We start from the raw sequence: 24,261 nt of genomic DNA, 5'->3' as shown, positions 1-24,261 counted from the left end.
ACTGGTTGTAACCCCCCACATTTTACTGAAAACTTAACTTTTTCCCTGTTTTTAGGGAAAAAGTTAAGTTTACAGTAAAATGTGGAGGGTTACAACCCCCCAAACCCCCCATAACGCCGGCGCGATGTCTATTCAGTAAAGTCGGAGCCCCTAAAAACTGTAATTTTCTTCGTTGCGCGCCTCCGTCTTGCGCTCAGTTGTCGGCGCGCGCCTTTGTCTTTCGCGCCGTTGTCTATGAACCCTGTTCTCCTAGAGGTATTCCAGTATTTTTCCTTGTCTGTCCCAGTGGGCTCACAATCTATCTAATACAGTGGTCTTAAACTTGTGCAGGGGCCACATGCGGCCCGTCAGGTCCTATTTTGAGGCCCTCGGTATGTTTATCATAATCACAAAAGTAAAATAAAACAGTTTCTTGATCATATGTCTCTTTAGCTATAAATGACAATATTATTATTAAGAGTTAGCCAAAAGGAAAGATTTAAAAACTATAAAGAGTTTTACCTCATGCAAAATTGTCATTTCTATAATAAGACATTAACTCTTTTTCCCGAGGCCCTCCAAGTACCTACAAATCCAAAATGTGGCCCTGCAAAGGGTTTGAGTTGGAGACCACTGATCTAATATATCTGGGGAACCAAGTGACCTGCCCAGGATCACAAGGAGCAGCATGGTTTTGAACCCACAACCTCAGAGGGCTGAGGCTGTAGCTCTAACCCCTGTGCCACACTCGCAGACATAGTATGGTACAAGATAGCATGGCAAATATCTGACAAGAGATGGCAAAACATACCCCCTCGTTTCCGAATGCATAGCGCGGGTTTTAGCGCTGGCAGTGGCGGCAACTGCTCTGACACTCATAGGAATTCTGCTGGCGCTAAAACCCGCGCTATGCTTTAGTAAAAAAGGGGGATAGTTAACAAAGCATGGTAACATAATATGACGAAACAATGGTGAGACATGGCATGGCAAGCATAGCTCGGCAAAAGCATAGCACAGCAAACCTAGTATTACAAAGCAAGGCTAACATAGTACACGGCTTGGCAAAAATGGTGTATGACGAAACAGCATGGAAGACATGGAGCGGCAAACACCGTGTGGCAGATACGGCATGAGAGATCGTAGCATGGTAGACATAGTATGGCAAACATACCCCCTCCTTTACAAAGCCGCTCTAGCGCCGGCTGCCGCGGTAACAACTCCGACACTCACAGAATTCCTATGAGCAATTCCGTGTTCCCTCTAAGCTGAGCAGGTGTCCTCCAGCTGCATTGCTACCACTAGGGGGTGGAATATTTTCAGTCGCTAAGGACAGGTATGTTCCCTGGAGTCCTGCAGAACTTGCCTGTCCCTCACAACTGAAAAATGTGACAGTAAAACAGCACCCTCTATTGGTGAGACTGTGGGTGGAGGACTCCTGCTCAGCTTAGAGGGAACAGCGCAAAATGCTAGTGGGACAATATGGTAAATCCAGGTTCAAATCTATCTCCTCCCCTATTTGAGAGTGGTCCAGTTAAGCCTTGGCATGCATTGGAAGTGATTTCACCTTTAACCTTTAATCAGTGATAGTGAGGGAGGGGGGGATATTTACTCTGAAGCCAGGCAAGACATACTCATAATTTATAAAGCAGAGGCAGATTGGGAGAAGGACAGGTAAGGCTGACACTGCTTTGGAGCAAAAGAATATAAAGATGAGGCTGGCTGGAAACTCTGGCAGAGAAGATCTTGTCCGTATGAGGCTTACCTGATGTAAGGGAAGTCAACCATGACATTAACGGAGCCATTAGCCACTGCCATGGCATATCTATGAGAAAAAGAGAACGTGGGATAAGGCAGAAAGCAAGCAGATTTCAAGCTGCCGGCATGGAACATAGAAAGGTGAGATATCAACTTATCAACTAAAATCATTATTGAATGGGGAGTGTGCAGCTTGAAAATTCTCATTTTGTATTATTTCTTTTGTCCTGTATAAGAATTTTCATTTTGTAAAGGGGGGGGGGGTGCAGAATCCTTACTATTAAATTAAAAAGGGGGGACTACGGAAAGTGTTCATAAAACCACAGTCTAGAGTGGGCTCGTACAGGGTCAAATTAAATTAAAGGTAACAATAAGTAGCATTTCCATATGAATTGGGGGGTGGGGGAGCCATAACCAGGGTATGACCCACCACTGAGAGACTTTATGCAGGGCTGCATTAAAGGAAATGGCAACAGGGGTGGGAGGGGGGGTCAGGGCTAGGGCAGCCCCCTTAAGCTATCCCAGAACGCCAGTATTCATGGCAGAGCTGATGTGATGCTCTCGAGAGGAAAGGAGAGCTTGACATTTATTTCAGCCAAGCGTGGGACCAAGGATTCAGTGTATGAATTTTTTATCATATTTTTAGAAGTTAAAATGACTTCACTTGGTGTGTGAGGTGGAGGGTGGTCACACAGAGCTGGAAGAGCCAGACAAATTCTTGGTGTCAGCTTTCGCGGGGTTGTCTATGAATCTTCTCGGTGTCAGGTCAAAAGCGCGCCAGGACAAAGGCGCGTGCAGACAATTGCTCGGTGTCAGGACAAAGGTGCGCGCTGCAGAAAATTACTGTTTTTAGGGCTCCGACGGGGTGGGGGGTGGGGGGGATTTACTTAATAGAGATCGCGCCGCATGGTGGGGGTTTGGGGGGTTGTAACCCCCCACATTTTACTGAAAACTTCACTTTTTCCCTGTTTTTAGGGAAAAAGTTAAGTTTACAGTAAAATGTGGGGGGTTACAACCCCCCAAACCCCCCACAACGCCGGCGCGATCTCTATTAAGTAAACTGGGGGGCTCCCCAACAAAAACCCCCGTCGGAGCCCCTATAAACTGTCATTTTCTTCGGCGCGCACTCCGTCTTGCGCTCAGTTGTCGGCGCGCGCCTTTGTCTTTCACGGGGTTATCTATGAACCCAAATGCTCACCTCCCACTTCTCCAAGCTACCACCCTGACCCCCCACCCCTAGGTGCTGTGACCACCAGTCTTTCTGGTCCCAGGAACAAAGTGTGCTCACCTATATGCTGAATCCACTCCCTGCAAGGACGCGCCACTACACTGAGCAAGGGGCATAGTGCCAAGGAGCTATAGAAGCTGTCATCTGTGCTGGCAAAGCTAGCAATGGGTAATATTGACTCCCACCCCCAAAGACACAGCTCACCTATCAACAGCCATGTAAGAGCTGTGCCAAGGGCCTGTCAGAGTGGTTGGAGATGATCTTCAGCTCTGAACGGTTCATAGACAAAACCGCGGAAGACAAAGGCGCGCGCCGACAACTGAGCGCAAGACAGAGGCGCGCGCCGAAGAAAATGACAGTTTTTAGGGGCTCCGACGGGGGGTTTTGTTGGGGAGCCCCCCCACTTTACTTAATACAGATCGCGGTGGCATTGTGGGTGGTTTGGGGGGTTGTAACCCCCCTCATTATACTGTAAACTTCACTTTTTCCCTGGGTTGGCCACTGTTGGAAACAGGATACTGGGCTTGACAGACTGGTACTGGTCTGTCCCAGTACGGCAGCTCTTATGTTCTTATGTCCTCCACTCATCACCTCTGGTCCTTGAGATCTCTCATTCCACCGGATGTTTTATGGTTCACCCAGCCAGGATTGACAGTTTCTTTTCTGCATTCCTGGAAACCTCACTTTTGCCTGTGACCCAGCACTTCACCCTCTCTTCCTCTTGGGGTTTTGAGGAGTTTGCTCAGCAGAATTTGTCCCTTCTGGTGTAACACATGCATCCTGTCTGTGGCCTCACCTTGAGCCCAGCTCTGTGCCAGGGATTTTTAAGGAAACTTACACCCTACAGCTTCAGTTTCAGGCCCAAAACAGCCACATGTTGCCGAGAGCCAGGGAAACTGGATTCAATTCCCATTTCAGCTCCTTGTAACCCTGGGCAAGTCACTTAACTCTGCATTGCCCCAGGTACAAAAAATTAGGGGGCAGGGGGCAGACTGCCCCAGGTGCCGTCTTGTTGGGGCTGCTAGCATCTCTCTGCCCCTTACAACCCCTTCCCCGCCCCTTCGTACCTCTTTAAATCTTCACCAGCGATAGCTGCTCCGACCCGCTGCTCACACCGGCTTGGCTCCCCTCTGAAATCACTTTCAGGTCATGGGGACAAGAAGTGACTTCAGAGAGAAAGCCAACACTGGAGCGAACAGCAGGCCGGAGAAGCTGCTTGTGCTGGCGAAGATTTAAAGAGGTACGTGAGTGAGGGGGGCATGAGTTTGGTGTGGGGGGCGGGGGGTGAGGAAGGAGCAAGGGCTTAAAGGAGGGTGCGAGGGGGGGGGGTGACATTGCCCTGGGCACTTCCTACCCTGGCTATGCCACTGCAGGGTGGAAATCTATAATAGACACACAATCTTTCTAAAATCACATGTAACCTGGTGTAAATGCATGAGCACACACAAAGCTTTTTGGAATGCCCGTGGCCACACCCCCTTATGAGCTACACACTAGTGGAGTTAGATGCCAAGCCTTTTAGAATATATGAGGGATTTTCAAAAAGTTTCTGCACTTATTTTTATTAAACACTATTCAAAGCCAATTACGTCACTTTTCCACATAATTACCCAGTTTTGCGATACATTTTTCCCAGTGTCCCACTAACTTCTTAATGCCATCAGAAAAAGAATGTTTTTGGTTGAGCGTGAAAATACAAAAGCGCGGAAATATTTTGAAGAACCCTCATAATGGGCGCCAGTCTTGTGTCAGTAGTTACTTGTCAACACTCTGCAACGAGAGGGCATAGGATGAAGATAAGAGGCGATAGGCTCCGGAGTAATCTAAGGAAATACTTTTTTACAGAAAGGGTGGAACAGTCTCCCCGAAGAGGTGGTGGAGACAGAGACTGTGTCTGAATTCAAGAAAGCCTGGGATAGGCACGTGGGAACTCTCAGAGAGAGAAAGGGATAATGGTTACTGTGGATGGGCAACTCTATGACCTCACAATGCAGATGCACAGAGCCTTAGCCTATAGGAAGAGGAGATGCAAATGTTAAGAGCCTTAGCCAATAGGGAGAGGAGGAGGTTACTGCAGATGGGCAGACTAGATGGGTCATTTGGACTTTACCTGCCATCATATTTCTGTTTCTAACACCCAATTATTATTAGTTGGCTCATTAGCCAATTAATCTTCACATGTACCTCAGAAGCACGTTCAAATTTTGGAATGCAAATCTAGGTACCGTATGTAGAATTAGGGTTACCAGGATTTAGAGGACTGTTCGAGTGTCCGGACAGGTTTTCAAAACCCGGCAGTTTGTCCGAGTTTTGAAAACCTCATCTCTTCGGGACTGCAATTGGAGGGCCTCCGCGCACGGGTGGATGCAACATGGCGATGTTGCAGCATGTGACATCATCGGGTCACATCATAGAAACATAGAAATAGACGGCAGATAAGGGCCACGGCCCACCCAGTCTGCCCACCCTAATGTCCCTCCCCTACCTTTGCCCTGTGAATAGATCCCATGTGCCGATCCCATTTGGCCTTAAAATCAGGCACGCTGCTGGCCTCAATCACCTGTAGTGGAAGACTATTCCAGCAATCAACCACCCTTTCCGTGAAAAATAATTTCCTAGTGTCACCTCGCAGTTTCCCGCCCCTGATTTTCCACGGATGCCCTCTTGTTGTCGTGGGACCCTTGAAAAAGAAGATATCTTCCTCCGCCTCGATGCGGCCCGTAAGATACTTGAACGTCTCGATCATGTCCCCCCTCTCTCTGCGCTCCTCGAGCGAGTATAGCTGTAATTTGTCAAGCCGTTTTTCGTATGGTAGATCCTTGAGTCCCGAGACCATCCGGGTGGCCATTCTTTGCACCGACTCCAGTCTCAGCACATCCTTGCGATAATGCGGCCTCCAGAATTGCACACAGTACTCCAGGTGGGGCCTCACCATGGATCTATACAATGGCATAATGACTTCCGCCTTACGACTGACGAAACCCCTTCGTATGCAGCCCATGATTTGTCTTGCCTTGGACGAAGCCTGCTCCACTTGATTGGCAGACTTCATGTCCTCACTGACGATTACCCCCAAGTCTCGTTCTGCTACCGTTTTTGCTAGGATCTCGCCATTAAGGGTATAAGACTTGCATGGATTCTGGCTGCCCAGGTGCATAACTTTGCATTTTTTGGCATTGAAGTTGAGTTGCCATGTCCTAGACCAGCGCTCCAGTAGGAGTAGGTCGTGCATCATGTTGTCGGGCATTGAATCTTCGTCTGTTGTGCATTTGCCCACTACATTACTTAGTTTGGCGTCATCGGCGAATAATGTTATTTTACCTCAAAGCCCTTCTGCCAAGTCCCTTATAAAGATGTTGAATAGGATTGGGCCCAAGGCTGAGCTTTGTGGCACTCCACTGATCACCTCCGTCATTTCGGAGGGGGTGCCGTTCACCACCACCCTTTGAAGCCTACCTCCAAGCCAGTTCCCAACCCATTGCGTCAATGTGTCACCTAATCCTATAGAACTCATCTTGCTCAGCAACCTGCGGTGTGGTACGCTATCGAATGCTTTGCTAAAGTCCAGGTACACGATGTCCAGGGACTCCCCAATATCCAGCTTCCCCGTCACCCAATCAAAGAAGCTGATCAGGTTGGATTGGCACGATCTCCCTTTAGTAAATCCATGTTGACGGGGATCCCGTAGATTCTCCTCATCCAGGATCTTATCCAATTGGTGTTTGATTAGAGTTTCCATTAGTTTGCTCACTATCGATGTTAGACTCACTGGTCTGTAGTTTGCTGTCTCCATCTTTGAGCCTTTCTTGTGGAGTGGAAAGATGTTAGCCGTCCTCCAGTCCAACGGGACGCTGCCTGTACTGAGGGAGAGGTTGAAGAGCGCGGACAGTGGCTCCGCCAAGACATCACATCGGCGCATGCACAGAGACCCCCCAGACTTGGCTCTGAAGAGACGAGGTTTGTGTGGGGCTGAGGTTGCAGTTCGGAATGGGGTGGAGCCCGGGGCAGACTGGGGTGGGCTGGGGGTGGAATAATAATAATAATAACAGTTTATATACCGCAGGACCGTGAAGTTCTATGCGGTTTACAATTATTAGAAATGTTACAGATTAAATGGAATAAACAAAGTACAGACTTAATTATTGATAGTTCTAGCGATCATTTGTTGAGGATTGAGATTGTATAGGTTGGTTTCCTAAGTATTTCAGGAACAGATGTGTTTTTAGGCGTTTCCTGAATTCCCCATAGGTAGTGGGCACAAGCAATTATTAGAGGTCTTTAGCCCATAGTGCTGCTTGATGTGCGAGAAGATGTTGGTGATAACTTTTAAATTTACAACCTCTGACCGGTGAAGAGACAAAGTTCAGATGTGAGCTTCGTTTGTGTCTGTTGGTTGTGAAAGAGAAAAGGTCTGTTATGTATTTAGGGGCTAGGCCGTAAAGTACCTTAAAGCAGAAACAACCAAACTTGAATTTCACACGTGCCTCCATCGGCAGCCAGTGTAAAAGTCGATAGGAAAGTGTCACGTGATCAAACTTTTTCAGTCCACAGAGTAGTCTGATCGCTGCATTTTGAACTAGTTGCAATCGCCGCGTATACTTCTGGGGGAGTGCCAAGTAGGCGATGTTACAATAATCTAGTTGACTCAGTATAAGGGATTGTACCAGAATGGGGGCAGAGCCATGCGTCTTGGTTTTTTTTTTCTTTTTTAAACAAAAAAATCTGGTAAGCCTACGTAGAATCAGGGAGGATAATGCATGTTAGCCACTTAGGCATAATCAAATAAATCCATGACCCTTTAACCTTTTTACAAAACAGAATCACAAACATCTGTATGAAGATTTTCGTGCAAAGGCTGAAAATGAAGCCAGTAGCTCCACCAGTTTATTTCCTATTACTTTGTTTAATTTTTTTTTGGGGGGGGAGGGGAGGAAGGAAAAAAAATCATAGCTAGATGATAACTCTTACAAAAATGTCTCAGGGATGTTTCCCCCTTGTGAAATAATTTAGTAACTTATAGCCAAAGGTCCACAGCAAGTTTGGTCAGTTTTCCTTCCAAAATTTCTCTGAAGATTCCTCAAAATGCTTACCCTTCAGTTTCAAAAATCTACTATCTCCATGAGGGGAGGAGGGAAACACCTGAAGACCAACAGGCTCCAGTGCTGGACATGTTGGACTTAACAAATATCTTGGAAAGTTCAGAGACAGAGCAGTTGCTACACTCTTTGTTCAGTTAGCACTGGACTCAGACACAGACTGGCTTTAGAAAATTTTCTTTAAATATAACATAAAAACATAAGAATTGCCGCTGCTGGGTCAGACCAGTGGTCTATCATGGCCAGCAGTCCGCACACGTGGCAGCCCCCAGGTCAAAGACCAGTGCCCTAACTGAGACTAGCCCTACCAGCGCACTTCTTGTTAAGCAGGATCCTGTCCAACCATGTCTTGAATCCCTGGAGGGTGTTTTCCCCCTTGACAGATTCTGGAAGAGCGTTCCAGTTTTCCACCACTCTCTGGGTGAAGAAGAACTTCCTTACGTTCGTCCGGAATCTATCCCCTTTCAACTTTAGAGAGTGCCCTCTCGTTCTCCCTACCTTGGAGAGGGTGAACAACCTGTCCTTATCTACTAAGTCTATCCCCTTAAGTACCTTGGATCAGAAAGTCAGAATGTATCTGGATGTTTCCAGAGATATCCAAAAAAAGAGGAAGCAATTTCTTCTTTTGAGGTCTCAGGTTCTAAAACTGGGGGGTACTTTTGCACTTAGATATCCTTGTAAATGTTGTGTTAAGTTTCAGGGAGCAAAGCACATTTTCTTTGGGCTCCTTTTATCAAGGTGCGTTACGGGGGTTAGCGCGTCGGACATTTCATCACGCGCTAACCCCCGCAGCAAGCCAAAATACGCCTCAATGGAGGCGTTAGCGGCTAGTGCGGCAGGCGGTTTAACGCGTGTTAAACCCTACCACGCCTTGATAAAATAATAATAATAATAATAATAATTTTATTCTTGTATACCGCCATACCCAAAGAAGTTCTAGGCGGTTCACATCCATTAATTACGATCCGCGGTGACACACGGATTTACAAAATTTTAACAAAATTACAGACAATGAAGAGGGGGGCGTGGGGAACTCTTTAACTGAGAATTAGCAGAAGTAGCGGTAAAATAGAAGGTAGGGTTGGAAGGAAAGCAATAACGAGAGAGAGACCTAGTGGGGAGGGGGGGAGGAGGGGGAGTCTTCATAGCTTTCAAGGTTTATTATGGGTAAAGATAAGGTTACTGCAAGCACCCCTGCTAAATTACAGAAGGAAGGCTCGTGAGTTTAATACTAGGTTTGTCATCAGGTGTGCTATCTAGTTTTCCTAGTTTTCTCACAGGTGATAGGCCTGAAGGGCCGTCGCGGGAGCGGACCACTGGGCAGGATGGACCTCTGGTCTGACCCAGCGGAGGCAAATTCTTATGTTCTTATCTGATTAAACCAATTTTTTTTTTTTAATTTATTTATTTATAAGATTTTTACATTATTATCAGAAAGTATGATCAAGAAACCATAAAATTAGTTTAACTTCAAGAAAACAAAGGTAAAAAGAAAACACTTCTCGTCTTAATCACACACTAGTCCTCAATTTAGATCCAAGATTAACGAAAAGAGTAATTAAATTTGAGGAATAACTTTACAAAGAAAATTCACTTAATCTGTGCTGACGCAGAGCTCATTTTAACTTGGATACAGATAGTATTTCACACTCAAGACGCTTCAGAGAGAGAAAAGCAATCAAGTGAGCCGGTTCTGCAAATACATATTTAAAGGAGCGGTATCTAATGATACAATTACATTAAACCAACTTTTTAAAGTTATCTCCCCAACAATTGTGGACTAACAATTGAGCAATGAAAAATATTTTGTTTAGTTTGTAATTGCCTTTTGTAATGATTTAAATGTTATTGCTTATTGGTTTTTGTGTATCATATAGGGCTCCTTTTACAAAGGCACGCTACCCACTACCGCCCCTCCTCTTGAGCAGGCGGTAGTTTTTTGGGTAGCGCGCTAATCTGGTGTGTGCACTAAAAACGCTAGCACACCTTTGTAAAAGGAGCCCATAGTGTTAAAATGCAATAAAGAAAAAAATTATTAAATTAATTAATTAAAAAATTTAAATTAAATTAAATTTAAAAATTTCAAAAAAAAATTCCAGGGATGTATTAGGTGACTTTAAAGACAGCTGGGAGGTGAGCCAGCTTGTCTAGAGAGGTGAAGCACATTTGGGAGGCTGACGCTGACTGCTGCAAGGAGATGGCAAGGGGTTGATGGGGGGGGGGGCTGGAGCGAACACTCGTGTTACGAGTGTTATGGTTTTCTCAGGCCCTTTACCCCACCAGAGCAGCCCCCAATCAAGAGCAAGTGCTTTTACTGGGTCCAGGGAGAGGTCCTTTCGATTGTGCTGTTAGTAAGCTAGATTACATTACATTAGTGATTTCTATTCCGCCTGTGCCTTGCGGTTCTAGGCGGATTACAAATTAGAAGAGATCTGGATATTACCAAGAGAATTACGTAACAATGATTACCTAGAGAATTACATAACAGTGATTCATGTACTTTACATGGTGTGGTAGAGGATTCAATTATAAGATATCTGGATTTTTCCAAAAGAATTACATAGCAAAGAATCAAGTGATAACAGGATACAGTAGAGAATATTAGTATATACGGGTTACAGAAGAGAAATTACCTAACAATGACGTAAGAAGTTTGTTGGATAATGAGGTAGATGCTTATTTAGGAATCAGAATATTTTTGGAAGGTAAGGTTCTAGGAGTTGACTAAAGTGTTATTCACGAGAGGGAGAGCTTGTGCGAAAGGGGAGGAGATTAGTTAGTAGGGACGTGTTTTTTGAATAGAAATGTTTTGATTTCTTTTCGAAACACTTTGATGTCTGTTGTGTTGATCATTAGTTTGGTGATGGTGGAGTCAATTTTCGCTGCCTGTGTCGCTAGAAGGCTGTCGTATAGTTTCTTATAGGATCTTTTAATGAATTTTATTTTCTGACTTATTTCAAGTCTTCCACTTTTACCCTCCCTGTTGTTTTTTCCTTATTTGTCTTATTTACTATCAACAATTGTATTTCTTTCCCCTCTGTTTTCCCTTTTGTTTGGTATGTTCTGTCTGGTTAGTCCAAATTGTTTATTCTGTCCCCCTGAAATTTGTAATTTTAATTTTTGTGCATTGCTTAGAATTTTGAATAAGCGATTAATCAAATTTTTAATAAACTTGAAACTCCCCCAGTCATTCTGAAATGTTCACACCTATGATACTCACACTATCCAGAGACCAACTGTGGTCCAGACGGTCAGCAGGATGGGAAGCAGAGCCCAGGCCCACATTTTCTGCAGATCTGTAGTGGATTAAAGCCAGGGAAGGAGTGAGACCTCACCAGCAATTACCGCGTCCGCCATATACAGAAGAGAAGCTTAGGAGGTAGGGGGTCCCCGCCAAACCCATCCTTGCCACCTGGCCAGAACTGGCTGAGGGAAGTCCTTTGTTTTGGGTTTCCCTAATCCCAGCTGAACTGCTGCTGAGAAAACACCAAAAGCCAGGGGGAATTCCAGGATGCGAGTGGAGGGAAATCAATGATGCAACAAAAAAAATAGCAGACACATGAGCTGTGCCCATCCCCCAAGCGCAGGCTCTGCCTCCATTCCCTAAGCCCTCCAGTCCTAGATAGAACTGGTTTTGTACATCTGTGCCAGTTAAGCCATCCAAGTAGGAAAGCATTGAGCTCAGGCTGGTTTTAGCAGAGTGGCTGTGAATGAACCTCCCCCTTTCCCTTCAGTGCTTGGAAAGACTGTAAGAGATCTTCATTAAAAAACAAAACAGAGTCCACTTTCCCTTCCTCTCCCTTAGAGATCCAACGCAGTGGCGTAGCGAGGGTGACAAGCGCCCGGTGCAGGGGCACCTTGCCTCCCCCCTATCTCTGCCCCCTGCTCCTCCCCTGATCCCACCTGCCAGGGCGCACCCCTTCCCTTCCCCCGTACCTCTAGCTGAAGTTGTTGCTCGCGGCAGTCAACAACGTTCTCCTCGTGACCCCGTCGGCTTTCCCTCTGAGGTCACTTCCTATGTGCGGCACCCAGAAGTGATGTCAGCGGGAGAGCCGATGGGGCCGCGAAGAGCATGTCGTTGACCACTGCGAGCAACAACTTCAACTAGGGGTAGGGGGGAAAGGAAGGGGGGAAATGGGAAGAAGATGGGGCAGAGAGAAGGAGGGGTGCTGGCACTGCCCCATCAACATGGCACCCAGGGCAGACTGCCCCCCTCGCCCCCCCCCCACTGATCCAACATACTTGTCCCAAGCTTTCTTGAATTCAAATACAAATTTCATCTGCACCCCCTCCATTGGGAAGCCATTCCATGAATTCACCACCCTTTTCCATAAGTCACTTGTGAGTCTCTCCCCTTTTTCCCTTCAGCTTATGTCCCCTCATTCCAGAAAAAGGATCAACCCCTGAGGTATTTAAAGCGTCTCTATCATCAAGTTTCAAGTTTCTTTATTTTTGATATACCGTCTATAAAAATACATGTCTAGACGGTGTACATTATAAAAAAATTATAGAAAACAATTAAAATAAGTAAATAAAACCAATAATTTTATCAAATATTATTTAAAAAGAGTATTGGACAAATTAAAATTTAACATACATGAAATGGAAAGAAAGTAAGGGAGGGAGAGGTTGTTTAAAATACATCGAAGTAAAATTAATAAAAAAGGACGGTAAATGAGGAATGGTAAGAACATTAGGAAGGGGGATCGCTTCAGAAGAAGTGTTAGCAGTTACAAAGCTCCCCACCTTTCCTGCAAAGTATACAGATTGTGGGTCCCCATACGCCTTATCACGAAGACCACACACCATTTTAGTAGCCTTCCTCTGGACCGACTCCATCCCTTTTATATCTTTTTTGAAGGTGCGGCCTCCAGAATTGTACACAATATTCTAAATGAGGTCTCACCAAAGTCTTATACAGAGGGGTTCATAGACAACCCCGCGAAAGACAAAGGCGCGCACCGACAACTGAGCGCAAGACGGAGGCGCGCCCCGAAAAAAATTACAGTTTTTAGGGGCTCCGACAGGAGGTTTTGTTGGGGAGCTCCCCCAGTTTACTTAATAGAGATCACGCCGGCGTTGTGGGGGGTTTGGGGGGTTGTAACCCTCCACATTTTACTGTAAACTTAACTTTTTCCCTAAAAACAGGGAAAAAGTGAAGTTTTCAGTAAAATGTGGGGGGTTACAACCCCCCACAATGCCCCCACAACGCGGCGCGATCTCTATTAAGTAAAGTGGGGGGGTTCCCCCCCCGTCAGAGCCCTAAAAACAGTAGTTTTCTGCGGTGCACGCCTTTGTCCCGGCGCGCTTTTGACCTGAAACCATAAAGAGGCATCAATACCTCCTTTTTCCTACTAGCCATACCTCTCCCTATGCAACCTATGCATCCTTCTAGCTTTCGCCGTCACCTTTTCAACCTGTTTGGCCACCTTAAGATCATCACATACAATCACACCCAAGTCCTGTTCTTCCGTCGTGCACATAAGTTCTTCACCCACTAAACTTTACCACTCCCTCGGATTTTTGCAACCCACGTGTATGACTCTACATTTCTTAGTATTAAATTTGGATCTTTTCCAGATAAGCCCCGCCACCTTTTGCCAGCGCACGCAACCTTAACCAGTGAAGTTCTCAGCACAACACCCCCACAACGCGGCGCGACGTGTATAAAGTAAAGTGGGGGGGTTCCCCCCCACCCACCCCCGTCAGAGCACCCAAAAAAAGATTATAAAAAAGAGGCTATGAAACTTAACATTATAAAAAATAGGATAAACTGTCGACCATTTTTTTAAGGGCTCCGACGGGGGGGGGGGGGGCGTGGGGGGGAACCCCCCTACTTTACTTTATACAGATCGTGCCTCTTTTTTATAATCTTTTTTGGGTGGCGGGGGTTAACTTTTTGGCGGGGCTTATCTGGAAAAGATCCTTAAATTTTAGCTGCCAAATTCTGGACCATTCTTCAAGATTCACTAGCTCCATCCTCATCCACATTATCAGGGGTGTCAGAATATCTCAAAACACCTGGACCTCCAGCAGAGTGTCTGCTCCAGGGTCCTGAATCACCATGCTGGTGGAGGCAGAATCCTCTCATCCTGCCTATACTCACCCTCCACCCCCCCCCCCCTAAAAAGATATATTTCCAGTTAACAAACTGCTAGTTTCTTTCCTTGTCCCAGATGGCACACCTTCCAGGATACCAGTTTGCTAGTAGGATTCTTACCCGCTACACCCTGCCAAGTTCACTTCCATCCTCAAGAGAGCTCGCTCGTGATCTAAAGTGCAGTGTCTCTCTCTCTGTACCATCCACCTCTCCTCTCTCCCCTCTTTCTCCATACCTACTTTGATCTCTCTGTGTCTCTATTCCCTCTTACCTCTCTCTGCTCCCTCACGTCCATCTCTCTACCTTCCTCTGTGCATCCTCTCTCTCTGTATCCTCCTATTCATTAACCCCTCTGAGCCTCCCCGGAATGGTAACTGTCCCTCACCATCTTCCCACTACCTTTCCTAAGCAGTCTAGCAACTTTTTGGACACTTATTAGATAGATTTGCTTCTGTGATCCCAGGGGAACAGTTACAAAATCGGTGGTCTCCAGGCAGGATCATGCCAGCCTCTGTTCCTGGGTCAGCCAGTTATGTTGGCTTGATTCATACCAGACTCTTTCCAGAACAGAAACTCCTCCAGAAGCCATAATCAGTTCCAGGAATTCTGCAAGCACCGGTTCCACTTTGGGTTTTTTTTTTTTTTTTTTTTTTTTCGTACTTTTGGGTTTCCCTCTTATGCCAGCCTAGAGTTTTCTCCATCCCTGAAGCCATCAGATTGCCACGGGCGGCTTTGGGTGGAAGGGAGGGGAGAGAACGCGATCGCAGCGCCTTCCCTTCCCGCCACAAGGGCAAAGCAGCCTCTTGGGACCCGGGAGGGCTGGGGAACCAGTGTGGCCCTGAGATCTGCCCATGTCGGCTGCCTTCCAAAGCAGGGTCCCAGGGCTTGGATTCTCGGCAAGGCTACGGAGGCTGATCCCACAGCCGTCGCCCCGTCCCCACTTACCCGTCAGCTCTTCTCCCCCTGCGGACTCTAGCGCTGCCTCAACGGCTCCTCGCCCTAGTGCTGGGAGCATGAAGCTCCGCCCCCTTCTCTCCGCCCCGTGAGAAACTCTGCCCTGCGGGCTGTAAAGTCTCGTCTGTTTGAATCCGCTACTGTCTCTTAAGCACCCGGGCAAAGGTCAGAAAGAAGAGATCCAAGAGAGTTTGATTTTCAACCCCCCCCCCTCCAGATATGGAAGCTTATCCTATACTGCAGGGATCTCAAAGTTCCTCCTGGAGGACCGCAATCCAGTCGGGTTTTCAGGATTTCCCCAATGAATATGCATGAGATCTATGTGCATGCACTGCTTTCAATGCATATTCATTAGAGAAATCCAGAAAACCCGACTGGATTGGCCCTCAAGGAGGGACTTTGAGATCCCTGCTATACTGCCAACCTCTGTATACTACTTATAGCCTAAGTCAGGGGTAGGGCACTCCGGTCCTCCAGAGCCGTATTCCAGTCGGGTTTTCAGGATTTCCCCAATGAATATGCATGAGATCTATGTGCATGCACTGCTTTCAATGCATATTCATTAGAGAAATCCTGAAAACCCGACTGGATTGGCCCTCAAGGAGGGACTTTGAGATCCCTGCTATACTGTCAACCTCTGTATACTACTTATAGCCTAAGTCAGGGGTAGGGCACTCCGGTCCTCCAGAGCCGTATTCCAGTTGGGTTTTCAGGATTTCCTCAATGAATATGCATGAGATCTATGTGCATGCACTGCTTTCAATGCATATTCATTAGAGAAATCCTGAAAACCCGACTGGATTGGCCCTCAAGGAGGGACTTTGAGATCCCTGCTATACTGTCAACCTCTGTATACTACTTATAGCCTAAGTCAGGGGTAGGGCACTCCGGTCCTCCAGAGCCGTATTCCAGTCGGGTTTTCAGGATTTCCCCAATGAATATGCATGAGATCTATGTGCATGCACTGCTTTCAATGCATATTCATTAGAGAAATCCTGAAAACCCGACTGGATTGGCCCTCAAGGAGGGACTTTGAGATCCCTGCTATACTGCCAACCTCTGTATACTACTTATAGCCTAAGTCAGGGGTAGAGAACTCCGGTCCTCCAGAGCCGTATTCCAGTCGAGTTCCCTACCCCTGGCCTAAGTGATTTATTTTCAGGCACTCAAGCATTTTTCCCTATCTGTCCCGATGAGGGACAATGGGGGATTAAGTGATTTGCCCAGGGTCACAAGGAGCAGTGTACAGACCCCCCCAAACACACACACACTTTACAGGAGCATGACCCGAGCAGCCAAAATGGGTTTCGGGGGGGGGGGGGGGAGGGGTTAAAGTTGTTTGAAGGGTTAGAGGTGGACATCTTGGAATAAGGTAAGGACTGAGCTTTTGAGGCTGCGGGAGCACCCTATTTGCTACTGGATTTCATATTTGATTTACAGTCAAGTACAGTAGACAGTTCCCTACCCCAGAGGGCTTACTGATAGTAGCATCTCCACCTTCTCACCTGCCTGTCCCTTTATAACCCTCACCTATTTCTCTCTCTTCTCACAGAAAGATCTTTTTTTTCCCCTGGCTTGGCAGAGACCCTGTGGGTTGAGAATTTTCTTGGCACAGCAAGAAACACTGTGTCCTCCGGGGCTGGTGACCCCAGATCCAGGACTCCTCCAACATTTGAAGGAGGTCACCTTTTTTTTTCTTGTTACAGAGAATATTTCAGTGCTATTTGTTCTGAAGACAAATGATTGTTCGCTAGCTGGTCCAATAGACACTGGAGTTCCTTCTGTAGCAAAAGAATTACCATAGTGGGACAGACTGAAGGTCCATCAAGCCCAGTATCCTGTTTCCAACATTGGACAACCCAGGACCCAAGTGTCAGTTTGAAAGTGGCCCCCACAATATTAGGTGGTAGGGGTTAAGTGAAATGCGCACTGACAGACGCCAGGTCCCAGGTTCAGTTCCTTCACAGAAGTTTCATTAGGGATAGAATCAAATAAGAAGCACAGCCAGGGGTGATTATATAAAGAATATATTATAGAAATAGTCTTACAGAAAAGTAATATTTATAAGCATTACAATTAAGCAGAGAACATTACACTTAAGCAGAAAGCAAGCAGTCTCACTGCCTTACAGAGGTCAGAGGCAAAGAGGGACATAGAAGCTTGCAGTTCTAGGAAGCTTCGTGTTCCATAGATAAAGGGAAGGATAGACAGAGAGAGGGGGAGCCAGAGTGCCAAGCCAAGAGCCAAGAGATAGCTAGATAGAAAGAGAGAGAGAGGGCCAAGACCCCTCTCCTGATAGCTCCATAGAAAAAGAGAGAGATAACTTGATAGAGCAGAGCGCAGGCTTTTATACCTTGGAATCTTATTCTGAATAGAGAAAATATTGTATCTCCCAGTATCTTTCTGTTTAGAACTTGCAAACTGTTTGAGACAATGGTCAATTTAATAGACAAAGGAGGGTGAGAAAACTGCAAGCATGGTGATGGGATTAAGTCTCTGGCTTGATCTGTGCACCATTGTCCTAAGCACCCTCTTAATCAGACATTAACACCTTTTAGCTAGCCATGATTCAATCAGGGCTACTTGAAACTTAAAATATATAAATCAGGGCTACTTAAAACAGTTTCCCTGCACTAAGGGTCTATCTGCCTTCCCATGCCAGGGTCAGATTGATATAATCTCCCAGAGGCCTCTAGGCTGACATCTCCCATAATTTTTTAATTTTTATTCTTTGAAATGAGGGCAAGCTTGTGGTACCCTCGCTTACCTCCAACAGTACGTCCCCTGTCTTGCAGAATCTCCAAGCTATGAAGATAGGTTGTAAACAGTTCCCATTACGAGTTCAAACCTCTGTCTTAGGTCGTATAGGCCATAATCTGGGCGGGGATCCCAGTATGCTTATATCTTACCCGTCATTGAGCGAATGAACGGTGCATAATGGATGAAGCTTTTTCAGGAGGTTCAGGTATAAAGGTACCAAGATGTCATAAGAGAGAGTATCTAAGTATGGGATATGGGATAATATTATATCTGACCCTGGTAATGGTAATGCAATAGGCCATGCCAAATTAAAACCAAATTAGAACCAAATTAGCAAGTGTCAGAAAAGATACTGGAAATACATGTATAACTGCCTTAAAAGTTAGAAGGAAGCTTGTATGATAAGCGTTGTAAAGAAATGTACATGTGTTTCACTTTACAGCAAAGAAAAATCATAATAATACATAACAAAATTTGTACAATAATTAAGATAATGATAGGGTGAATTAAAACATTAAATACGTGGTTTGCAGTGGGCGAATACCCAAAGAAAAGTTCCCAAACTGAGACATGAGCGTCTTGTATTAAATTTTGTGCAATCTGTCCATTTTAAAAAGTGATAGTATGAATCACTTCTTTGGAAGTTTTCTTAAGTTGTTCAATGTAAGTATGGAGGTCAGTAAAGTTCAGCAGCTTGTGGAATGACTCATTCCCCATTCCAAGAGGTAGTGGATGTACAGCATAAGAAATAAAGTCTGGAATGTCCATAGAATAGGTTAAATAGGAGGAATTGTACAGCAAAGCGTTCTTAGGAAGGTGGCTATATCCGATGAACAGGAAACATTGTGTACAGCATGTGTGGAAAAGTCTTTGCAGTCAGGGTGCATGAAGATGAATTAGTCCAGCAGGAACCGGCAGTCTCTTTAAACTGATGAGGTTCACACTTGAAATGAAAGGATGTTTGCACAGGATCTGATGTTTGCACAGGATCAGTCAAGTCACTGGAAACTGGTGGTGTTCGCCCTTGAGATGAAATGATGTCTGTGCATACAGGGAGGGATTTGAAAAGAGTCCCGATATCATTCAGCAGCTGTACTCCAGTGTGATCCAAATAAGAGATAGAAAATGGAAGAGAAAACATGTTGCCTGTACTGAATGCATAGAGAGAGAGAGAGAGAGACTAGTTGCCTGTACTGAATGTGGCAACATGTAACAATATTAATGCATTTACTTGTTATAGTTATGGCAAAAGACAGACAATAATCAGGTACTTAAGGTTCTTAATCAGACATTTCAAAAAGATATGTTTTTGTGTGCTGCATATAACTTATGGCAATTCAGAGAAACCATAATTCTGTACTGAATGTATATATAAAAAAATTATGTCAGAAATGTGTACTGAATCTAATGAGGAGCATAGAATAAACATGGTATAGATATAGAATAAAACCTTTTCTTAAAAATATAACCCCTAACTAAGCTACATTTAGCATATGCAAATTATAGGGAAAAAAGAACATTGCGCAATTGGGCTAGTTAAAAAAAAAATTGGGGAAAAGAGCTCTAGAAATAGAAACATAGAAATTGACGGCAGATAAGGGCCACGGCCCATCTAGTCTGCCCACCCTGATGACCCTCCCCTACCTTTGCCTAGTGAATAGAGCCCACGTGTCGATCCCATTTGGCCTTAAAATCAGGCACGCTGCTGGCCTCAATCACCTGCAGTGGAAGATTATTCCAGCGATCAACCACCCTTTCAGTGAAAAAGAATTTCCTGGTGTCACCTCGTAGTTTCCCGCCTCTGATTTTCCACGGATGCCCTCTTGTTGCCGTGGGTCCCTTGAAAAAGAAGATATCTTCTTCCACTACGATGCGGCCCGTGAGATACTTGAACGTCTCGATCATGTCCCCCCTCTCTCTGCGCTCCTCAAGTGAGTATAGCTGCAGTTTGTCTAACCTTTCTTCGTATGGGAGATCTTTGAGTCCCGAGACCATCCGGGTGGCCATTCTCTGTACCGACTCCAATCTCAGCACATCTTTGCGATAATGTGGTCTCCAGAATTGCACACAGTATTCCAGGTGGGGCCTCACCATGGATCTATACAATGGCATAATGACTTCCGGCTTACGGCTGACGAAACCCCTGCGTATGCAACCTAAGATCTGTCTTGCCTTAGATGAGGCCTGCTCTACCTGACTGGCAGCCTTCATGTCCTCACTGACGATCACTCCCAAGTCCCGTTCTGCTACCGTTCTTGTTAGGATCTCACCATTAAGAGTATAAGTCTTGTATGGATTATGGCTGCCTAGGTGCATTACTTTGCATTTTTTGGCATTGAAGCTGAGTTGCCAGGTCCTAGACCAGCGCTCCAGTAGGAGTAGGTCGTGCATCATGTTGTCGGGCATTGAATCTTCGTCCGTTGTGCATTTTCCCACTACATTACTTAGTTTGGCGTCATCGGCGAATAAGGCTATTTTACCTCGAAGCCCTTCTGCCAAGTCTCTTATAAAGATGTTGAATAGGGTCGGTCCCAAGACCGAACCCTGTGGCACTCCACTGATCACTTCCGTCATTTCTGAGGGGGTGCCGTTCACCACTTTGAAGCCTACCACCAAGCCAGTTCTCAACCCATTTCGTCAATGTGTCACCTAATCCTATAGAACTCATCTTGTTCAGCAACCTGCAGTGTGGTACGCTATCGAATGCTTTGCTAAAGTCCAGGTACACGATGTCCAGGGACTCCCCAACATCCAGCTTCCCCGTCACCCAGTCAAAGAAGCTGATCAGGTTGGATTGACATGATCTCCCCTTAGTAAATCCATGTTGACGGGGGTCCCGTAGATTTTCCTCATCCAGGATCTTATCCAATTGTCGTTTGATCAGAGTTTCCATAAGTTTGCTCACTATAAACTAAACTAAACTAAACTAAACCTTAAGTTTATATACCGCGTCATCTCCACGGAAGTGGAGCTCGACACGGTTTACAGGGATTAAAAATAAAGAGGAGGAACTACAATGGAAGGAGGGAGAGGTAAGGTGAGCAAGGATGGAGGAGGTACATAGAATAATGGAGAGGGAGGGAGTGGTTACATTTTGGTGAAAAGCCAGGTTTTCAGATGTTTTCTGAAGTGTTGGAGGGAGGTCGAACTCCGAAGATGGGCCGTAAAGCTGTTCCACAGCTCAGTGATCCTGAAGAGGAGGGATGTACCATGTTTTCCTGTATGGGAGATGCCAATTAGAGAAGGGAAGGATAGTTTGAATTTCTGAGTGGATCTGGTGGAGTGAGTGCTCGAGAGCCAAGATAGTGGGAAGAGGGGAGGAAGGATGCCGTGAAGAGATTTGAAGGTAAGACAAGCGCATTTGTAGCGAACCCTGAGGAAGACTGGGAGCCAGTGAAGCTTAGACAGAAGCGGGGAGACGTGGTCAAATTTGCCTTTTGCGAAGATTAATTTAGCTGCGGTGTTCTGAATCCGCTGAAGTCTGAGAAGATGTTTCTTTGTTAGGCTTAGAAAGATGGAGTTGCAGTAATCGAGTCGGGATAGAATGATGGATTGGACAAGGACGGCGAAATGTTGTTGGTGGAAGCAGGATCTAACTTTTCTTAGCATATGGAGATTGAAAAAGCATTTTTTTACTAGGGAGTTGATGTGGTCGTTAAAGGACAGTGTGGAGTCGATGATGATTCCCAGAACTTTGCTAGAGTGCTCAAGCTGCAGATTGGTGCCAGAGGAAAGTGGGATGTGGGAGGGTAGCTGATCCAGTTTCGGGCCGAGCCAAAGTAGTTTTGTTTTGGCCTAATTTAGTTTCATTTGAACAGTGAGGGCCCAGGATTGTAGACTTGTTATACAGGATGAGATGTTAACCGAGAGGTTGGTGAGGTTAGAGTCGGTCTCAATAAGGACGAGGATGTCGTCGGCGTAGGTGTAAAGTGTCTCCGAGGTGGAAAGTTGGAGGAGTTTCAGGGAGGACATATAGACATTGAAAAGAATCGGGGATAGAGGTGAGCCCTGCGGGACTCCGCAGATCGGTTTCCAAGGGGAGGATGAGGAACCCTTCATGTTAACGAGGTAGATGTTAGACTCACTGGTCTGTAGTTTGCTGTCTCCATCTTTGAGCCTTTCTTGTGGAGTGGAATGACGTTAGCCGTCCTCCAGTCCAACGGGACGCTTCCTGTACTAAGGGAGAGGTTGAAGAGTGCCGACAGTGGCTCTGCCAAGACATCACTCAACTCCCTAAGCACCCTGGGGTGTAGGTTGTCAGGCCCCATTGCCTTGTTAACCTTGAGTTTTGACAGCTCATCGTAGACACTGCTGGGCGTGAATTCGAAGTTACTATATGGGTCAACTGAGTCTGCCCTTGTCTGTAGTTGAGGGCCAAGCCCCAGCGCTTCACGGGTGAAGACTGAGCTGAAGTATTCATTTAATAGCTGGGCTTTTTCGGAATCCTTTTCCACATAGTCTCCGTTTGGTTTCCTAAGACGTACAATCCCGCCAGAGTTTTTACTTCTATCACTGATATACCTGAAGAAGGATTTATCTCCCTTCTGGATGTTCTTTGCCAGAGACTCCTCCATGTGAAATTTAGCCTCCCTGACTGCTGTTTTGACTGCTTTTGACTTGGTCAGGTAGTCTGCCCTAGAGTCTTGTTTCCCCGATTGTTTGTAAGAGATGAATGTTTTTTTCTTTTCCTTGATGAGGTCCGAGATCTCCGCAGTGAACCATTGCGGCTTGTTGTTTCTTCGCCGCTTACTTACTAATTTAACATAGCGGTTTGTCGCTTCTTGTTATGGCCAATGTTATGTATCCTGGGGTACCCCCTAAACTAAAACAAATAGACAAAAGACAGACCACATAGCACAGACAACATAAAACACAAATTTTGAGGCGTCGGCATTATTCTTCCATCTGTCAAGTGTTCAGGGCTGAATTTAACTCTGCAAATAAACACATTGTCATAGAAAAACACAGCAAAGATGAACACCTGAGTAGTACAAATAATGCATATCATAACCATCTCATATTCAGAAAAGGCATAAAGCTAATATCTTCTTTGGAACATCTTTATCTCTGCAGTGATAAAGAGGAACCTTGGAAAACACTAGAAATATCTTTGTGCCAAAATTGGTCTGGGATGACTATATCCGAACTGCTGCTAGGAAAAAGAAAAAAACATTTTAAATTAGCAGCAACCTCAAGGTCACTTAGAGCAAACTTTGTCCATGTTCCATTCAGGCCGACCTGGACCACATGTCTGCCACCTGGGTCCCACTGCACTCGGAGGAGTGGGCACTGCGGTGCAGAAGTCAGGTGCAGGCTAGATTTGTCTTCTTTTGTCTGCACTGTTGTGTCCTGGCATTCAGAGGCAAGGGGCAAATTCCGAAAATCATTAGTCATGTCTAGGACAGAGAAAAATGCACATTTAGGGTTAAATGTCACAGTCATTTCAGAGTGAGAGGCTGCCACTGGTACTATGGGCTTTGAAGTCTTAGTTAGGGCCTGAGAGTGTATAGTGAGCCTAACAGAGCCCTCTGAATTAGCAAATGACCCAGTTGGAGAGCCACATGCTAAAGAGATAGGTCCACTCAGACCTCTCTCCTCCATCTTAGGCACCAGTTCTGTTGCTGGAGGAAGTACTGGTTGCTGTGTTTGTGGTGCAGGATCTTTGCCCTCAAACAAAATTTCTGTGTACCTTTTCCCACAATCTTGTGCCCAAACTGAAAGATCTGCAGCCTCTGAGTGAGTTACACTATGATCATGCTTCTGCACTGGCAGGCAGCATTGTGTGGCTAACTGCACAGGAATAACCTTGTGAACCAAAGGTTTAGAAGCATTTAGAATTCCTGTACCTAATGCAAGACCAGTCACCTCAACTATTTCTTTGCCTGTATTCTCACTCGTGCTGGCAGTAGTTTCTACAATATCTTTCATTTGTTCCTTTTGTGGGATAGACACACACTTTGAAGCTTTGTCATTTAGACCCTGAATCTCACAAATTTCCATATTTTTCTGATCTCCAGTAGGAGGCGCTCTACCTATAAAACTGATTCTGGCCCCTGTATCCATCAAAGTTAATTTATCCTGACCCTCTATGGTAGTATTAACATTGGGGCAGTCGGATGTGTCCAATATCAAAGGTGCCACATACCTCAAGCTGAATTCTGAGTCTGACTTCTTTCCCTTATCCTGCGTCTCCAAAAGTAAGTCCACAGGTAAGTGAAAGGAGTCTGGCTGGGCTGTGAAGGCCTGAGTCACCTTGGCATTCGGACACAGAGAGTCAGGACATCCCTATGGACTAGCACTGTTGTTCCTAGCTGTCAAATCACTTTTTACCCTGTCCAATTCTATCTGCATTGTGTGACGATCCTGTTCCCATTTCATTTTCTCTTTTT

At 45.7% G+C, this 24,261-nt stretch overlaps 1 protein-coding gene across 2 annotated transcripts in view; it reads right to left on the bottom strand.

Moving 5' to 3' along the window:
- TMEM150B (transmembrane protein 150B) overlaps positions 1–15,396 on the bottom strand; it is a 28,455-nt gene extending 13,059 nt beyond the window's left edge. The window contains exons 1-3 of one of the 2 annotated variants that reach the window (XM_033961345.1): positions 15,104–15,396; positions 11,279–11,354; positions 1,742–1,801 (exon numbers count right to left, since the gene is read on the bottom strand). In XM_033961345.1, coding sequence (XP_033817236.1) covers positions 1,742–1,801; positions 11,279–11,354; positions 15,104–15,173 — 206 coding nt within the window. In that variant the 5' untranslated portion in view covers positions 15,174–15,396. The remainder of the gene's footprint in view (positions 1–1,741; positions 1,802–11,278; positions 11,355–15,103) is intronic. The other variant, XM_033961346.1, reaches the window with a different exon arrangement.
- Between the last annotated feature and the right edge of the window lie 8,865 nt (positions 15,397–24,261).

This window comes from Geotrypetes seraphini, chromosome 10 (genome assembly GCF_902459505.1).
Source record: "Geotrypetes seraphini chromosome 10, aGeoSer1.1, whole genome shotgun sequence".
Lineage (NCBI taxonomy): Eukaryota > Metazoa > Chordata > Amphibia > Gymnophiona > Dermophiidae > Geotrypetes > Geotrypetes seraphini.
The sequence above is the reverse complement of the archived record's forward strand: the minus strand, read 5'-3'. Positions and strand labels throughout refer to the sequence as shown.